The sequence below is a fragment of the Brachyhypopomus gauderio genome, unplaced genomic scaffold (assembly GCF_052324685.1).
Source record: "Brachyhypopomus gauderio isolate BG-103 unplaced genomic scaffold, BGAUD_0.2 sc97, whole genome shotgun sequence".
Lineage (NCBI taxonomy): Eukaryota > Metazoa > Chordata > Actinopteri > Gymnotiformes > Hypopomidae > Brachyhypopomus > Brachyhypopomus gauderio.
This window is the reverse complement of record NW_027506918.1, coordinates 347,066-367,191: the sequence shown is the minus strand read 5'-3', so window position 1 is coordinate 367,191 and position 20,126 is coordinate 347,066. Positions and strand designations below refer to the sequence as shown.

Here is a 20,126-nt window from a genome sequence, read left to right as displayed (position 1 = left end):
TGTTTTAAGAGTGCAGTCTGTGTGAAAGAGATGGGTACCGCAAACCTGTATATACATATACGCGTCTTGGGACATGCAGGTTTACAAAAATAATACAGGTATGGGACAGGGTTGAGATAAAGACAGTTTTATATAATGACATTTAAATAATGTCAGTTTTACCCTACAGATTTTTTCTTTAGTGGTAGAATGGACAAAATATTAATAAAAGTGAATGAATACAATGTTTTGTGACTAAAGGTTTTAAACTCATACCTATGTTATGTAAAAGTAAAAAATAAATACACCAATTAAATGTGAGGAGATGAACAGGTAGTGATATCCTATACATTTAATTTTATTGGTAAATGCAGGGTTGAGGCAGCAGCAGGTATGACCATTTCTACCTTTAGTGAAGGTGTCTCTGCTATGATGACTGATATGGAGAGGTTGTGGCTGCAGAGCAGTCTTACTGTCAATGTAATGAAGCTGATATGATCAGAGCACAGTCTTACTGTCAATGTAATGAAGCTGATATGATCAGATCAGTCTTACTGTCAATGTAATGAACCTGATATACTCAGAATATCAAAAGCAGAGGTTGTCGCATCTGACACGTCTGCCAGTGTGAAACACAAGTGCAAACCTGAGCACAGCTAAAAAGCTGAAAAGACATCATGAGGAAATGTGTGAGGGACATACATATGGAGCAGGGATGGATGACTAGGTTGTAAACAGGACTGGGGAACTATTGTGCAGGACAGACATGCAACAATCTAAGGTAAAAGTTCTACAGGTTGCAGTGTGTGCGCTGTGATTGCGTTTTATTGAAGTTAAACTTAGTCATTACATTGCTCTGTTTTGCTGTTGTTTGTCCTTTTAATGTTGGGGATGCTCTAATGATATGATTAGATTGAGAGTAAGTAAACAGTTTTTTTCTGATTTATAAAGATATTCAGAATCTCAAAACAAGAATTTTGAACCTGACTTTATGCATTGTTTAGATTTCTGTTTTTGAAATAAATGCAAATTAACATATATTTAATTAGATAATGCCTAAGTTGCATATTTAAACATAACATTTCAGAAAACTTGTAATTCTCTTAATGTCAATAATCAATGTGGTAAGTTTCATAGTGATTGCTAGATGACATTTTTACCCTATTCACCTGTAGTGTCTTACCTTAAACGAAGAGAATGTTTGGCCGCAATCATCTCAGTTACATATTGTTTGGTGAAAGGTGTGTTTGGAGGGTTTGGTTAATTTTGACTAGATATGCAAAACTCAATAGTAAAACAAGGAACGTGAGCTCATGTTCATGGTCAGGTTTCCTATGTAGAGTCACAGTAGAACGTGTGATTGATGATGGGCTACATATTAAGGGACCAAAAGATAAAGATTTAACAGCACAAAATAGCAACTATCCAGATCTCGATGTTCTTCACTGCTCGACGGTAAACAGCTCACTTTTAGAGGTTGTAATGAGGGTAGAATCTACTAACAAGGGCAATTACAGAGAATATCCGTGTACGATGATGTCTTAACCACTCCAGTCATCCTCTGTTTTCTGGGATGTCCAACTACATTCAGAGTTATTTACAACTGTAGGCTCTGTTATTACAGCCTCTGGCCTTAATGAAATCAAAGACGAAGTTCCATCTGCTTACATTTTTGACTGGCGAGTAGATAAGACAACTGACATTTTCATGTCATGCACAACAGTCTGATAATTTGTTATGTAAATACCGCAGGCCCAAACTTAGTAATGATTTGTGGATGTTTTATATTTCAGAACGACAAAATGTCCAATCTGTCTTTGGTGTTTTAAAATAACAGATGCAGCACTTTGTGATGTAAAAAATGTGATGTACATTGTGACTACTGTCATGGCTCCCGCTAAAGGACTTTAAGATAAAGTTAAAGAAATTGCCCCAGAAGCAATTTTTGTGAACTGCTATGCACATAGATTAAACTTGGTGTTAAACTGGTGCACAATTCATGCCTCGGTCCAGTGTTTTTTTTTTTGCAACTTTCTATGGGTTTGTCACATTTATTGATAAACCCACATTTACTGTTAAAGGACGGCCTTTCATAAGTCTTCAGGAAGTTCCCTGAAACTCTGCTACACAGTGGAGCTTCACATAACGGATATTAAGCACTATGACCCAACATGTATCATAGGCTCCTGCAGACTTTGGAAAGGATATGTTTTAAAAGAGTCGGGTGATTCCTGAGGAGATATTCCAACATTTGATAAAAAGTTATGGCAGTTTCTTTGATATAGGGAGACTGACATCTGAGTTCCATGTTTTCAGAAAAAACAGTGAATAAAACAATGTATTAATCTTTTACATATATTTACATTGTTTTAAGATTGTCATTATAAACTTGATAGTTTAACAAGGTTCTCTACATAAAATTTTTAAAGAGGTAATTTTATTGTTTATACAGTGTGGTTTAACTCGGTTGAGAATGATTCTTCATTGATTCATCAGAGTTTGTTAATTGTTTGAAGTACGCTACTTTGAAGTAGGCATATTTGTGTGTGCGCTGTTCTGTGTGACTAGGGGAGTGTGTGACTAGGGGGTGCGCGTGTGTGTGTGTGTGTGTGTCGCGGGCAGTGGACGGAGGTTTCCCTACAGCGTGAGTCAAGGTCATGTGCGAGTGCATCGGTATGTGTGTGTGTGTATGTGCGTGTGTGTGTGTGTGGGAAGACCTGAGTTAATTCATTGAGGGAAAGGTGACGAGGTCAACTCAGCGTGCCGAGGACCCTCAGAGTTACTTCAAGTCAGTATGGGGCCTCACTCAGGAAAAAAATGGTTTGTATGGACAATACCACAGTCGAATGCATGTTGGCTCCTCAAGGAAACGTTCCCCCTCTCTCTCTTTAAATGCTCGCGCTCTAAACACGCACCCCGGATTGGTGTGTTGAGAATGCCTCCTCATTGGTTCATCAGAGTTTTGTTAACTGTTTGAAGTTATTCAAAGTAAGCATATTTGTGTGCGCATGCGCGGTTCTGTGTTACTAGGGGGTATGTATGTGTGTGTGTGTGCTGTTCTGTTCAGGGGAGTGGGTGTGTGTGACTAGGTGTGTGTGTGTGTGTGTGTGTGCTGTTCTGTTCAGGGGAGTGGGTGTGTGTGTGTGTGTGTGTGTGTCTGAGATCCTCCTGTTCTGTTCAGGGTGTGTGTGTGTGTGTCTGAGATCCTCCTGTTCTGTTCAGGGTGTTTGTGTGTATCTGAGATCCTCCTATCTTTTAGCGCTGATCTGTGTGGACTAGGGGTATGTGCACGTGTTTGTTTATGTGTGTGTGTGTGTGTGTGTGTGTGTGTGTGTCGCAGGTGTCTAGGGTTATACTGCTCCGGAGAGTCAACATCAAAGAAGATCAAAATAATGTTTTAATTAACCTTATCAAGCAAAATATCAAAGCACAACTTAATACTCTTTGGTCGTCTTGACGTTGATTGATGCGATGATGATGTCATGAGTTGGGGTGGAGGGGCGGAGGGGGAGTGTGGGGGGGGGGGGGGGTGAAGGGGCGGAGGGGGAGTGTGGGGGGGGGGGGGGGGGGGTGGAGGGGCGGAGGGGGAGTGTGGGGGGGGGGGGGGGGGTCAACTAGAGGTCAAAGTCGTAAATCACTTTTTTTTTAAGTTTTGGAATATGCCGTCCTATAATCTCTCTAACATCAGCAAAACTGCAACTTTCAGACAATGAATGCTCGTGGTTCATTTGGTGTTTTATGGTGTCTGCTTTTTCAGCTTATCATATGCGAGCTTCACCCCTGTTCCAATAGCAAGAGCGCCACCAGCTGCAATTGCCACAGGTCCCAATATTACAGCCTCTGCCACCCCAATTGCCACCCCTCCTGCCACGACTATTCCTGCCCCCACCACTGATCCCACTCCTAGTGCCACATCTTTAATCTTTTCATTCCTAATCTCCCTAATCTCCATCTTCTCCCTAATCTCCCTAATCTTCCTAATCTTATTCTGGGCCTGTTGAAACATCTCGTTGGTGTAGTGCTTGCCCCCATTCTTCTTCACCATCTCATCTATCATTTGCAGGAGCTCTGTGACCTGAGTCCTGTCATTTACATTGTTATTGTTGAATCCAAAATATCCACCATACCTTTTGATCAAATTCCAAAGGTCATCATTTTTCTTTAAAAACTGATCCAATTTTTTTCCTTTCAGCTGATCGACATGAGTGAACAGAAAGATGGTGTATTTTAAGGCCTCTTTTCCAAAAAACTTCTGAATCCACTCCACAGCATTTTGCTCCTCCTGTGTGAACCTCCCCACACTGATCACCAGCAGGAATGCATGAGGACCAGGAAGACACATGTGCACACACTTCTCTATTTGAGCAGATGTTTCTTTCTCTGTCAATGATCCAAAGATGCCAGGTGTATCCACCACTGTGACTGTTCTACCCATATGGTTGTTCATAGTCTTTTTGCTGCACTCCTCTGTAACTGATGAAGGTGAAGCTTCTGCTGTAAAGGCATATTCTGTGCCCAGGATGGTGTTTCCTGATGAACTCTTTCCCACTCCAGTTTTACCCACCAGAACAATCCTCACTTCAGAATCTGTGAAACAGTGAATTTCAAATGAACATGCAGTAGGTGATTTCTAAATACTCGATCACTGATAATGTATTGTAAGCCTATACTAGTCGCTGACTGCATAATGTATTGTGCATAATGTTCCAAAGTGTTGTGATTGTCTGAATATATCAAAATGCTCTGTTTCATAATTAGTGATACCTTCTGTATCTTTAGAGTATGTTTTATTTATTCGTATGTCATGATAAACATTAGTCCTGTATATATCAGTTTTGCTCACAGCTGTAGTTTATAAAGCTGATTTGTGTTGACCATGATACGTTTTTTTGAAGCTGTGTTTGCTGCCATAGAAATATGCATTTACTTACACCGATGTCAATATCACTGCATGCTCCAGAAAATGCAGCTTCAGTTTGTAGTTTTAAGTTCATTTATTTGTAATTGGATTCATATTTGAATGTATACTCACCAGAACGCTTATTGTTAAAAGATGCTGTAAGAAAAACAAAACTGTAATTCAAAAATTCTGTCTTTTGGATTCAGACGACACACAACCCTAACTTAAAAGCAATGTGTCAGTATATCAACGTATCAGTGTGTATTTGTGTCAAGTGTGCCCATCTGTCAGTGTGTCATTGTGTTCATGTGTTGTTGTGTCGTCCTCAACCACCTGCTCCCCATTACAGGCTGTTTTAACAGATTACATGTTCTCCAATTAGAGTATGCTAATAAGGACAACCTGTTCCTTCCTCTTCACTGTTTTTAGCTGTGCTGCTTGGTTTCCTCTTTAATTACAATTCAGTAATGATTCATGTTTCTGTTTCTCTGTCTTGGGTCTGTTTCTCTGTCCCCACATTGCTCTAACCTCCACCTTCCTGCTCTGCCTCCTCTCCTTCATCTTCAGAACCCTCTTCCCCCCTCTCCTCCTCCTCCTTGTCCCAACAGTAGTCCAATTTCTACTAACAGCACCAGTGGCGGTCGTTGGTAACCCGGGCCTCGACCGATCCGGTATGGAATTACTATTTTTGATCCGCATCATTTGATTTGGTGCAGTTTTTACACCGCATGCCCTTCCTGACGCAACCCTCCCTATTTATCCGGGCTTGGAACCGGCACTAAAATACACTGGTGTGTGCACCCTAGTGGCTAGGTTTTAGTAAAAAAATTTCTAAACTGTGATAATGGTTGCATTATTTGTAGTATGTTTATAATTTATAATGCAAAATTTTAATTTACATATTAGTTAATAATTTCCATCACACTACCTCATACAGTGCTTCTCCATAATCAGTGTGAACTGTGAACCTGCTTTCGGCTGACAAGACAGTCAATGTCAGGTTGCATGTTTGTTACTGCCAATCGCAACAGGTGATGTAAATGTTCATCAGCGAGCCTGGATCAAGCTGCTTGGCAATTGCCCCGTAGCCCTTTCCAGCCTTGTGGAGGTCTACAATTTTGTCTCTGGTGTCTTTGGACAGCTCTTTGGTCTTAGCCAGGTTAGTAGCTGGAGTCTTACCAATTGTGTGGGGTGGACAGGTAGTCTTAATGCAGCTAACGACCGCAAACAGGTGTGTCTAATTTAGAATAAGTGGTGGTTGACTTTTTAGAGGTGGACTAACAGGTCTTTGATGGCCAGAATTTCTGCTGGTTGGAAGATGTTGTAAACCTATATCAGTTGCTGACTGCATAATGTATTTAATGTTCCAAATTGTTGTGATTGTCTTTGAATATATCAAAATGCTCTATGTTTCATAATTAGTGATACCTTCTGTATCTATAAAGTATGTGTGGTGCCCCTAAAAATGTCCCCACATTATTTTGTGTTTTGTGATATTTAAGCATTTGTTACATGCAATTTATACTGTCTTCAAGGGAAGAAGTGAGCAAATTACATTTTGTTTAAATTTTGGCGTATTAATCTGCCTGTATTCAGTTCTGTCCTGATATGAATCGAAGAGAGATAGTGGCGAAGCGGAACCTTTGCGTAATGAGCGTTGCGCTGGATTGGTCTGGGGGCGGACCTTCCGTCTGCCTCAGACGCAGTCTGGACGTTAACGGTAGTGCATCGGTTGTCATCACTCTCTCCTGTTTTACTATTCTTCAGGTCAGTACCCGGTGAAATCACACCAAAACTATTTTGTAAGGAGTTTACCTCTTATTTTAGCAGGAGATGACGCGATGATAGAGTTCGTGCGCTTTCCTGCTAATGGTTATAAGTAGTTAGCTGACGTTGAAATCAACAGAATGCTAGCTCGCCACTGGGGAAGCCCCGTGGAATTAGGTGGACGGAAGGCCGCGATATTTTAACAACTCCGGTTTTAGGAGTTTTGTTTGATTGAATAGAATCCAGTGTACATGGTGATGTTTAAATCAGTTGAATGTTATATTTATATATATATTTGTTATATATGTATTTGTTAAATATAGATGGATATATATAGATATATGGATCTATATATATTTGATATGTGTATGTATGTGTATGTGTATGTATATATATATGTATGTGTATGTATGTATGTATATGTATGTGTATATATATATATATATATATATATATATATATATATATATTGTAATTGTAACTGGTAATTTGCAGGTTAAATTCAGTGTACATGGTGATGTTTAAATCAGCTAATGTGCAGCTGAATGAGGTTAAGTTTAAAACCAGTTAATTTACACAGTGTATGAAGAACAGTAAAGCGTTTGTACTGTACATTGAGATGTTTATTATTTATAACAAATAAACAGACGCAGTCTGGACGTTAACGGTAGTGCATCGGTTGTCATCACTCTCTCCTGTTTTACTATTCTTCAGGTTCTATTCTCCAGATTGCGCACATCACTGTTGCAGTGATCCTGATACTTGGGACCTGTAACAGATTGTGGGGGCTCGTCCGGGATCGGCACGCCACATGTCTATGGGCTGTCGCTGATCCAATGGTACTGACCGCCAGGACCTCTCGTGCTACATGTTCTCGGAGCCAGGGGTGATCCAGTGTGCAACAGAGGGCCAGTAACCAGTAAAGACGGTGTACCAGCCTACAGGTAGTGCAGCACTGTGAACCCAAGCAGCCGAGGTCAGCAAGATGTCGTCTGGTGAGAGAAAACAACTACTTTGGAGTATTAAGAAAAAGTTATACCAGTTAACAGCCAGTGAAGCTCATCTTATTGCAACTTCTCTTGGAGAGGTTGAAGGACTTGATTCCAGCCAGCTGACTCAAAATGACGAGGAAGGTTGCATTGAGTATCTGACTAATTACCTGACATGTCCAACAATCCTGGGCCGGGAGGACCAGGGCTTGCCGTTGCTAAGGAGGCTAGAGGACATCATAGATGGGGCCGTGGCGAGTCGTGGCCGCAGTGTAGTGTCTCTAGAAGCTGAAGCCAGTACTAGTGAGCAGGCCAGTCCTCCTGTCCAACCGAGAGAGGTAGCCTCCCCGGATCCAGGGAAACGAAATGCAACACCAACTCACACCAGTTATTCTCCTGACCAGCAGGCGACTCAATCATCATTTCCCCGGAGCATTGGGGATTCACCCCCCCCAACTCTCCAACACCATCCACAGCCATGCTCATCACAGCATTCACTTTCTCGCCCAAACACTGTGCCAAGTCACAATGGTGAGAGCATTATAGCCATGAGAGATCTGCCGCTGCTGTCCCGCAAAGAGTTTAAAGTGCATGGGGGAATGATTAGTGACACAACATCAGAATTAAGTTACAATAACATCTGTAAGCAGATCGACGAGGGTCTCAAGGAGAATCACACTCCCAGTGAAGTAATTAGAGGGGTGTTACGCTCTATTAGGCCAGGTAACTTCCGAGATATGTTAACGATAAAAGACGATCTCACAGTTCCTGAGCTTAAAAGCTTCCTGCAGTCTCACTTAGGTGAGAAGAGTAGTACAGAACTCTTTCAAGATTTAATGTGCGCTAAGCAGCTTGAAAATGAGGCACCTCAGCAGTTCATGTATAGAATGATTGGGCTGAAGCAAAAGATCTTGTTTTCACTCAGACAGCCAGATTCAGTGGTTAAATACGATATAGCCACAATCCAGTGCATCTTCCTCAACACCATTTATCAGGGCATAGGAGAAAAGTACGACAGTGTTCGCCGAGATCTTAAGACCCTCTTAGGTGACCCCACTGTCAGTGATGATGCGCTGCTTCGCCAAGTAATAAAGACCACGACCGAGGAAAATGAGCGGAAACGCCGGCTTGGCCGAGGTCCGGCCATTAAGGTGAGTCATGCTCATGCAGCGGACGGTGAGTTAAAAGAAAAAACAAAGGACAATGTGGGGGTAAACCAAATTAACAATGAGGTCACACTCAAAAGACTCAGCGCCCAAGTAGAAGCACTGACACAAGCCATGGAAAATCTGAAAACAATGACAGCTCATGTTTCAGCACCAGAACAGGGGAACTCAAAACCCCAGCCAGAGAGGAAACCTCAGGGGGGCAGGAAGAGCTGTCCGAACTGTGCTTCGCAGGCGAATCCGAACTGTGACCACTGCTTCATCTGTGGGGAAAAAGGGCACCGTGCTGTCGGGTGTTTGAAGCGAACCAAGTCGTCGGGAAACTGGAGGCGGTCAGGGCAGAGGGACCACCCCTGATCGACAAACCTCAACAGTCCCGCTCAAAGAAAAGCTCCATAGTCAAAACCGGCAGGGAGACGGGTGCTGCAGGTTCACAAGAAACAGGCGACAGAGAAACACCACATGGCCTAACAGCTCCTTTAGTAGGTAGCCAATCCCTTCTCAAATGCATGATGGCAGGTTACCTAGTAACAGTAGTTTTAGACACAGGGGCGGGGGTAAGTCTGTTAGACCATGCATGGCTAAATAAATATTTACCCGGACAACAGGCTAGACCCTTGAGCGAACTCATGGATGATGATCTCAATGTGAAAGCAGTCACAGGGGACTCCATACCTTATGATGGGTGGGTGGAGGTTGTAGTCAACTTAGAGGGGAACAACGACCCAGACCTATCTATACGTGTGCCCTTCCTTGTGAGTCGTCTCAAGATCGAGAAACCCATAGTAGGCTTTAACGTGATTCATGAGTTCATTAAAGGCAAGGGGGGGAACTGCAAACTTATTGAGCTTATTGGTAGGGCGATGGGGATCGACACTGCTGCTGTAAACACTTTAGTAAGCTTCATCCAGGCTCAAAGATGTCCAGTAGATGAATCAGCTACTGTAAAAGTGGGCCGGAAAGGGGGAACGGTATACCCTGGGCAGGTGGCATACCTTAAGTGTAGGGTCCCAGAGAGTATTAGCAATACGAAGTCGCTTGTGTTGTTTGAGCCTGTGCTACATGACGTCCATCTAGAACAACTTAGCATTGGAGCAGGACTTTTACAGATAGAGAAGACAGACAGGCCATATGTTAAAATACCTGTGTCAAACTACTCCCTCCAGGATGTGACTCTACCCAGCTCAACGGTTTTGGGTTCTATTGAGCCCATAACAAAAGTAGTTGAAACAGATACCCCCAAAGACTTTTGTGAAACAGCACCACGTATCATTGACCCTGTGGCCCAGTCCAGTCAAGTCCAGGAGCCATCCGACATGCCTCGCTGGCACCCCCCAGTGGACATTAGTCACCTAACACCAGGACAACAGGAGGAAGTAAAGCAAATGTTATTTGAGGAGTCAAATGCTTTTGCCCGAGATGATGGCGATATTGGGGACATTCCAAGTCTGAATATGACCATAAACCTGAAAGATGACATCCCAGTCCAACGCACATACACGGCCATCCCCAAGCCGTTGTACAAAGAGGTGAAAGAGTACATCCAGGACTTGCTGGCTAAAGGCTGGATAGTCAAGTCGAAGTCACCCTTTGCTGCACCAGTAGTATGTGTGAGGAAGCGTGATGGCACGCTGAGACTTTGCATTGATTATAGACTGTTAAACCAGAAAACTGTGCCCGACCGCCACCCACTTCCACGCATCCAAGATCTTCTGGATACGCTGGGCGGCCACAGCTGGTTCAGCATCCTAGACCAGGGAAAGGCTTATCACCAGGGGTACATGGCAGAGGGGTCTCGCCATATGACTGCCTTCATCTCTCCCTGGGGCCTATATGAGTGGGTGAGAATCCCCTTTGGCCTCAGTAACGCCCCTGCTGCCTTCCAACGCAGTATGGAGGAGATGCTGAACACCCTGCGTGATGACTGTTGCATCCCATATCTGGATGACATCCTCTGCTATTCAAAAAGTTTCACTGAACACGTGGGGGTGGTGCGTAAAGTTCTCCGAGCTCTCCAACAACATGGAGTCAAGCTACGCCCAACCAAGTGTGAGCTTTTCAAAGCGGAGGTCAGATACGTGGGTAGACTAGTTTCAGAAAAGGGAGTCCGAGTCGACCCAAAGGACTACGAAGCTGTCAAGTCACTCAGTCAGAAGAAACCAACAAGTGTGGGTGAGTTAAGAAAACTCCTTGGGTTCTTGAGCTATTATCGAACCTACATTCAAGACTTTTCTAGGATCGCCAAACCCTTGTATGGCCTCCTACAAGTCAAAGGAGCTCCTGAGAACACCCAGACAAAGCCCAAACAAAAACGAAATGCTCAGTTACCCTCAAAGACCCCCATCTGCTGGACAGGTGAGCATGACCACGTCCTAATGCAGCTTGTTGACATTCTCTCTGATCCCCCGGTGCTCGCGTACCCTGACTTTGAACTACCATTTGTTTTACACACTGACGCCTGTAACAAAGGCCTCGGGGCTGTGTTATATCAGAGGCAGGGGGGGAAATTAAGAATCATCGCATACGGCTCAAGAACTCTGACCCCAGCTGAAAAAAACTATTGTTTACATTCCGGCAAGCTAGAGTTCTTGGCTCTTAAATGGGCCATATGTGAAAAGTTCAGGGATTATTTGTTCTATGCCCCAGAGTTCACAGTGTATACGGACAATAACCCTCTGACGTACGTGATGAGCACAGCGAAGTTGAACGCTACGGGCCATAGATGGGTAGGAGAGCTGGCCGATTTCAGGTTCAACATTAAATACCGGCCTGGTAGAGTCAATGTAGACGCTGACACTTTGTCACGTCTCCCTCTAGACATCAATAGTTATGTAGGGGAATGTACGGAGGAACTCAGCCAAGACATTATCCGTGCAATGTGGGAAGGGAGTGAGGCTGCAAAGACAAGTGATGTTGCCTATGTAGCTGCCCTAAATCTGGCTCAAGACCCCAAGGTGAACAAGTCAACCTTGCATACCATCAGCCATGAGGAGTTAGTAAGGGCACAAAGACAAGATGCGACAATAAAAGAACTACTCAGAATGAAAAAGATAAAAACAACACTAACCAATAAAGACAGGGAAGGGGCAGGAGGGTTAGTGAAGAGACTGATGCGCGAATGGGGAAAGCTAAAGATTGAAAATGATCTACTGTACAGGGAGGCTGGGGGTAGACAACAGCTTGTGCTACCTACCGAGTATAGGTCCCTGGTGTTAAAACACCTGCATGGGGACATGGGCCATCTCGGCGCTGAACGAGTTATCAGCTTAGCCCGAGATCGCTTCTACTGGCCCTTTATGAAGAAGGACATTGAGGCATATGTAACAAGACAGTGCCCTTGTATAAAACAAAAGAAACCCACCCTACAGGTGAGGGCACCCATGGGGAGCATCACCTCCAGTGCACCCATGGAGCTGGTGTCCATCGACTATATGCATTTAGAGAAGAGCCGAGGTGGTTACGAATACATACTTGTTGCGGTGGACCACTTCACACGCTTTGCGCAGGCATGGCCCACCAGAAATAAGTCAGCAAAAACTGCTGCGGAGAAATTATATAGTGATTTCATCCCTCGCTTCGGTTACCCGGCTAGGCTACATCACGATCAGGGTCGCGAGTTTGAAAACTCACTGTTCAGGGGTCTGCAGCAATTGTCGGGCGTCAGTCACTCTCGTACCACACCATACCATCCACAGGGAAACCCAGCCGAGCGATTTAATCGCACCCTGTTGCAAATGTTGAGAGCTCTCGAGGAGACGGAAAAGAACAACTGGAATGACTTTTTGCCCCAAGTTGTTCATGCATATAATTGCACAAAACACGAGGCTACAGGGTTCTCCCCACATTTCTTAATGTTTGGGCGGCATCCTCGCTTACCTGTGGACCTCCTGTTTGGACTCAATGTAGAGAAGGACAGCGAAACACCACATGAATATGTGCAAAAGTGGGCAATGAGGATGAAAGAGGCTTACCATATTGCCACGAACAACAGTCAGCAATCAAGTGCTCGAGGAAAAAGACACTATGATCAAAAGGTGAGGGGAGTGGTCTTAGAGCCTGGGGACAGAGTGCTAGTTCGCAACCTAGGGGAAAGAGGCGGACCTGGGAAACTCAGGTCATACTGGGAGCAAACTGTGTACATTGTCAAAAAGCGGATTAATGAAAGCCCCATTTACAAGGTACATCCTGAGAACAATACACAGAAAACGAGGGTGCTCCACAGAAATCTCCTCCACCAAGTGAATGACTTACCTATAACTGTTGATCTGGGTGGAGTTAAACATCCCAATAAAGGCAGAGCCAAAAATTACAGAGTCAATCGAGGTCAAAGTGACAGGAACAGTGACACCTCAGACTCTGAAAGTGACTCCGAAGCACGGTATTGTCTCAGAGTCCCAGTAAACACCGGACCACACAGACCAGCCACTCAAATTGATCCAGAACCGGGTCAGGTTTTCACACCTGTGGGACAAAAGAGACACTCACAACGGAACACTGCAAACGAAAATGTCCCCATGGAGCATCGATGCCGGGACGAAATGGAACTGGCCCAAGACTTTGAAAATGACAATGGACAAATGGAACAAGGACTTGAAAGAGACGCTGAACCGGTTGAGCTTGAAGTTGACCCTGAGCAGGTGCAGCGAATGCCAGCTCAGGAGGAGTCCCCAAGGAGATCTTCAAGGACAAGGAGACCACCTCAGACACTTACCTACAACAGTATGGGCCAGCCTTCTTACCAGCCACAGAGGGCCATAGGTCATGTTGGACTGTATGGGTTACAAACTTTGCCAGTTTGGGTAATGCAACCTGTACAAACGCGTCTTTATGCTCCCCATCAAACTGTACCTTATACAGTGACAATGCCTTTTTGCAATGCCTTCTGAGTGTGTTTGCTAGAATGTGTGTACTGAAGGTAAAGAGTCTTACAGTAAGGTTATAGTGACACTAGCCAAGTAATTAACATGTTATAGATGTGGGGTTTTGACTTTAAAAAGTGTCGGGAGCCACCTTTTATGTTGGGGAGCGTGTGGTGCCCCTAAAAATGTCCCCACATTATTTTGTGTTTTGTGATATTTAAGCATTTGTTACATGCAATTTATACTGTCTTCAAGGGAAGAAGTGAGCAAATTACATTTTGTTTAAATTTTGGCGTATTAATCTGCCTGTATTCAGTTCTGTCCTGATATGAATCGAAGAGAGATAGTGGCGAAGCGGAACCTTTGCGTAATGAGCGTTGCGCTGGATTGGTCTGGGGGCGGACCTTCCGTCTGCCTCAGACGCAGTCTGGACGTTAACGGTAGTGCATCGGTTGTCATCACTCTCTCCTGTTTTACTATTCTTCAGGTCAGTACCCGGTGAAATCACACCAAAACTATTTTGTAAGGAGTTTACCTCTTATTTTAGCAGGAGATGACGCGATGATAGAGTTCGTGCGCTTTCCTGCTAATGGTTATAAGTAGTTAGCTGACGTTGAAATCAACAGAATGCTAGCTCGCCACTGGGGAAGCCCCGTGGAATTAGGTGGACGGAAGGCCGCGATATTTTAACAACTCCGGTTTTAGGAGTTTTGTTTGATTGAATAGAATCCAGTGTACATGGTGATGTTTAAATCAGTTGAATGTTATATTTATATATATATTTGTTATATATGTATTTGTTAAATATAGATGGATATATATAGATATATGGATCTATATATATTTGATATGTGTATGTATGTGTATGTGTATGTATATATATATGTATGTGTATGTATGTATGTATATGTATGTGTATATATATATATATATATATATATATATATATATATATATATATTGTAATTGTAACTGGTAATTTGCAGGTTAAATTCAGTGTACATGGTGATGTTTAAATCAGCTAATGTGCAGCTGAATGAGGTTAAGTTTAAAACCAGTTAATTTACACAGTGTATGAAGAACAGTAAAGCGTTTGTACTGTACATTGAGATGTTTATTATTTATAACAAATAAACAGACGCAGTCTGGACGTTAACGGTAGTGCATCGGTTGTCATCACTCTCTCCTGTTTTACTATTCTTCAGGTTCTATTCTCCAGATTGCGCACATCACTGTTGCAGTGATCCTGATACTTGGGACCTGTAACATATGTTTTATTTATTCGTATGTCATGATAAACATTAGTCCTGTATATATCATTTTTTCTCACAGCTGTAGTTTATAAAGCTGATTTGTGTTGACCATGATACATGTTTTTTTTTAAGCTGTATTTGCTGCCATAGAAATATGCATTTACTTACACCGATGTCAATATCACAGTATGCTCCAGGAAATGTAGCTTCAGTTTGTAGTTTTAAGTTCATTTATTTGTAATTGGATTCATATTTGAATGTATACTCACCAGAACTCTCATCATTGTTAAAAGATGCTGTAAGAAAAACAAAACTGTATTTCAAAAATTCAATTTTCTGGATTCAGATGACAAACATGCCTAATCCTAACCTAAAAGCAAAGTGTCAGTATATCAACGTATCAGTGTGTTTTTGTGTCAGTGTGCCCATGTGTCAGTGTGTCATTGTGTTGGTGTGTTGTTGTGTCGTCCTCAACCACCTGCTCCCCATTACAGGCTGTTTTAACAGATTACCAGTTCTCCAGTTAGAGTATGCTAATAAGGACTACTTGTTCCTTCCTCTTCACTGTTTTTAGCTGTGCTGCCTGGTTTCCTGTTTAATTTAGATTCAGTAATGATTCATGTTTCTGTTTCTCTGTCCCCACATTGCTCAATTTGTCTGTGTACTGATTTCCTGCCTGTTCCCAGTTACTGTTGCTTGACTACACTATATTCCTGTGCCTGCTGTGTAGTTTACTTTAAGCCATGTACTTCTTCTTTACTTGGCAATTGCCGCGTAGCCCTTTCCAGTCTTGTGGAGGTCTACAATTTTGTCTCTGGTGTCTTTGGACAGCTCTTTGGTCTTAGCCAGGTTAGTAGTTGGAGTCTTACCGATTGTGTGGGGTGGACAGGTAGTCTTAATGCAGCTAACGACCGCAAACAGGTGTGTCTAATTTAGAATAAGTGGTGGTGGAGTTTTTAGAGGTGGACTAACAGGTCTTTGATGGCCAGTATTTCTGCTGATTGGAAGATGTTCAAATGCTTAGTTGCCGCAGTAACTAGGGGTGCAGGAAAAAATCGATTCAAGCTCGAATCGCGTTTCTAACATTGAACGATTCAGAATAGATTCTCATTTTCAAAAAATCGACTTTTTTTTAGGTGCGGGTGTGCCTTCTCAGCCACCGTAGTGCTAGGCAAAACGAGGAAACAGCTTTGACTATGTACAGGCATGCAAAGCCTAGGCTAAAGACGGTTGTGTAGTGTATGGTATTTGTTGTTGCGCCGCTGAAGTATGAAGAAAAAGAAGTACAAATGGCTCTGCGGTCTTTGAAAACATTTGGAAACACTTTAGATTTTATCATCAACCTGGCCCGGGTAAGAATGGGCTTGATCGTTTGCACACGCGTAAAGGCGCTACAGCTGATATTCGGCAGTTACAGTGATTATAACTTAGTACATTCAGCACTCTAGTTTTGTCCTAACTAGATTATTAGACATAATACTGCTGTAATACTGCAAAGTCGTGGTCAGAGGTGAACTTCGGTATAGCCAGTGTGTATTTTGTTTAAAATAATTAACACTCTCGAGCCACTGTGTCTTTGGACATAGATAATGCCGTCCCATTTGCTGTGATGGTTAATTAAAGTCTAGCTCTTATTTATGCATAGAAACGTAAATCGACAATATAATCTGTAGCATCTTTATGCCGGATAAACGAGGGGAGTCGGAATTCGACAACACTGGCTGAAAGCCAAATCTGTCGCACATGAAATGCTACAGTCACCATTCAGAAACTGATCAGTTCAGTAGATATATGCGGCTTTTAGAAAGTATGGTATATATATATATATATATATATTTTATATATATATATATATATATATATTTTTTTTTTTTTTTTTTTTCATCTGTGAAGTGGAAGTTCTGGCAGCTAACGTAACAGCACTTTAATTTTTGGAAGCACTTTCATATATGTTTCATTTTTGTGATTTGTTAAGGAAAAAAGTGTAATTTTGTTTCTGGAAGTGGCATGTTTTCAAAAATAGGCAGCTAGCCTAAGCCTAAAACTTGTACGAAGCAATTTGTTGTTTTTACAAAAAGAGCAGTATTTTTGTATAATTACATTTTTGAGTAGTGGCAAGTTCTGGCAGTTAGCCTAAGCCTACCAATGTTATTTATTTTATTACAGTTTTATTAGTTTAATGTAGTGTTCTGATAACTGTGAGCAGTTCAAGTAGCTTGAGTGTCAGCCTCAAAGACATTGTGTTGTGTTTGTACAAGTTAAAAACATATGTGCAAGAATAAATAAATCAGACATATTGTCTTGGATTTACCTTTGTGTGTTTGTTATTGCAATATGCTAATCAAACATTTACAATTATAATATCTTTATAAATGTATTCTGCTTTCATTTGAATCGAGAATCGTTTTTGAATTGGATCGTGACTCCAAGAATCAATTCTGAATCGAATTGTGGGATTCCCAAAGATTCACAGCCCTAGCAGTAACATAAAAAGAAATTATTTTTTAAATCATACATTCTGATTTCTGGATTTTTCTTTTTTGTATATTTAATTTTTCACAAATAGTCCGGTCCTCTGGGAGACTGAAGAACAGTGAGCTGGCCTTTTAGTTAAAAAGTTTACAATATTCTGTGAACCAGTTAATTTCAAATGAACATGCAGTAGATGATTTCTAAATACTCGATCACTGATAATATATTGTAAACCTATACCAGTTGCTGACTGCATAATGTATTTAATGTTCCAAACTGTTGTGATTGTCTTTGAATATATCAAACTGCTCTATGTTTTATAATTAGTGATACATTCTGTATCCATAAAGTATGTTTTATTTATATAATAAGTTTGGGGTCACTTAGAAATGTTCTTTTTTTTTTAAAGAAAAGCAGTTTTTTTTCTCAATTTAGCTAACATTAAATGCATCAAAAATACACTCTATACATTATTTTTTATTGTAAATGACTATTCTAGCTGTAAACGTCTGGTTTTTAATGCAATATCTACATAGCTGTATGGAGACCCATTTCCAACAACAATCACTCCAGTGTTCTAATGGTACATTGTGTTTGCTAACTGTGTAAGGAGGCTATTGGATATTTAGAAAACCCTTGAAAACCCTTGTGCAAGTAGGTTAGCACAGCTGAAAACAGTTTTGCTGATTAGAGAAGCTATAAAACTGACCTTCCTTTAAGCTAGTTGAGAATCTGGAGCATTACAATTGTTGGTTCGATTAAACTCACAAAATGGCCAGAAAAAGACAACTTTCAATTGAAACTCGACAGTCTATTCTTGTTCTGAGAAATGAAGGCTATTCCATGCGAGACATTGTCAAGAAACTGAAGATTTCCTACAATGGTGTGTACTACTCCCTTCAGAGGAGAGCACAGACAGGCTCTAACCAGAGTAGAAGGAGAAGTGGAAGGCCCCGCTGCACAACTGAGCAAGAAGACAAGTACATTAGAGTCTCAAGTTTGAGAAATCGACCCCTCACAGGTCCTCAACTGGCAGCTTCATTAAATAGTACCCGCAAAACGCCAATGTCAACGTCTACAGTGAAGAGGAAGCTCCGGGATGCTGGCCTTCAGGGCAGAGTGGCAAAGAAAAAGTCATATCTGAGACTGGCTAATAAAAGAAAAAGATTAATATGGGCAAAAGAACACAGACATTGGACAGAGGAAGATTGGATAAAAGTGTTATGGACGAATCAAAGTTTGAGGTGTTTGGATCACACAGACGAACATTTGTGAGATGCAGAACAACTGAAAAGATGCTGGATGAGTGCCTGACACCATCTGTCAAACATGGTGGAGGTAATGTGATGGTCTGGGGTTGCTTTGGTGCTGGTAAAGTGGGAGATTTGTACAAGGTAAAAGGGATTTTGAATAAGGAAGGCTATCACTCCATTTTGCAACACCATGCCATACCCTGTTGACAGCGCTTGATTGGAGCCAATTTCATCCTGCAACAGGACAATGACCCAAAGCACACCTCCAAATTATGCACAAACTATTTAGAGAAGAAGCAGGCAGCTGGTGTTTTATCGGTAATGGAGTGGCCAGCGCAGTCACCAGATCTCAACCCCATTGAGCTGTTGTGGGAGCAGCTTGACCGTATGGTACGAAAAAAGTGCCCATTAACCCAATCAAACTTGTGGGAGCGGCTTCTGGAAGCATGGGGTGAAATTTCTCCAGATTACCTCAGCAAATTAACAGCTAGAATGCCAAAGGTCTGCAATGCTGTAATTGCTGCTAAGGGAGCATTCTTTGACGAAAGCAAAGTTTAAAGTAGAAAATTATAAATAAATTAAAAAAAACATTATTTCTACCTTGTCAATGTCTGTACTATATTTCTATTCATTTTGCAACTCATTTGATAAATAAAAGTATGAGATTTCAGGGAAAACACAAAATTGTCTAGGTGACCCCAAACTTTTGAACGGTAGTGTATATGTCATAATTCCCTCCATGCCTTTTCACCATTCTCAATTAAAGCAGTCTCAGTTGACACTTGTTTGTCATGTTTTTTCTCACAGCTGTAGTTTATAAAGCTGATTTGTGTTGACCATGATAGACATCCCAAGTCTCCCGCATTTCAGTAGTGGCTCCCTGATGCCCGCGAGTCACATATAATCTCCCGGAATTGGATTTATATTTGAATGTATACTCACCAGAACTCTCATCATTGTTAAAAGATGCTGTAAGAAAAAACAAAACTGTATTTCAAAAATTCTATTTTCTGGATTCAGACGACACACAAGCCTAATCCTAACCTAAAAGCAATGTGTCATATCAACGTATCAGTGTGTTTTTGTGTCAGTGTGCCCATCTGTCAGTGTGTCATTGTGTTGGTGTGTTGTTGTGTCGTCCTCAACCACCTGCTCCCCATTACAGGCTGTTTTAACAGATTACCTGTTCTCCAATTAGAGTATGCTAATAAGGACAACCTGTTCCTTCCTCTTCACTGTTCCGTAGCTGTGCTGCTTGGTTTATTCTTTAATTACGATTCAGTAATGATTCATTTTTTTGTTTCTCTGTCCCCACATTGCTCAGTTTGTGTACTGATTTCCTGCCTGTTCCCAGTTGCTGTTGCTTGACTACACTATATTCCCGTGTACTTCTTTATTTCCTCTGCCTAACCTGCACTGCCCTGTTTGCCTGTGTAATCCTTCAACATCAGATCTGAATACAGAAGTGAATGGTGCTGACAAGGAAAA

The 20,126-nt window shown here is 41.9% G+C and overlaps 1 protein-coding gene across 4 annotated transcripts in view; it reads right to left on the bottom strand.

The window, feature by feature from the left end:
• Nucleotides 1-3,663: 3,663 nt before the first annotated feature.
• The window catches only part of LOC143496621 (GTPase IMAP family member 9-like), a 47,381-nt gene continuing 30,918 nt past the window's right edge, over nucleotides 3,664-20,126 (bottom strand). For 3 of the 4 annotated variants that reach the window (XM_076992800.1, XM_076992799.1, XM_076992801.1), the window contains 3 exons: nucleotides 19,581-19,607; nucleotides 5,012-5,035; nucleotides 3,664-4,566 (listed from right to left, as the gene is read on the bottom strand). In XM_076992800.1, coding sequence (XP_076848915.1) covers nucleotides 3,716-4,566; nucleotides 5,012-5,035; nucleotides 19,581-19,607 — 902 coding nt within the window. In that variant the 3' untranslated portion in view covers nucleotides 3,664-3,715. Of the gene's footprint in view, nucleotides 4,567-5,011; nucleotides 5,036-14,649; nucleotides 14,921-15,182; nucleotides 15,210-19,580; nucleotides 19,608-20,126 lie in introns of those variants that run through there. The other variant, XR_013125668.1, reaches the window with a different exon arrangement.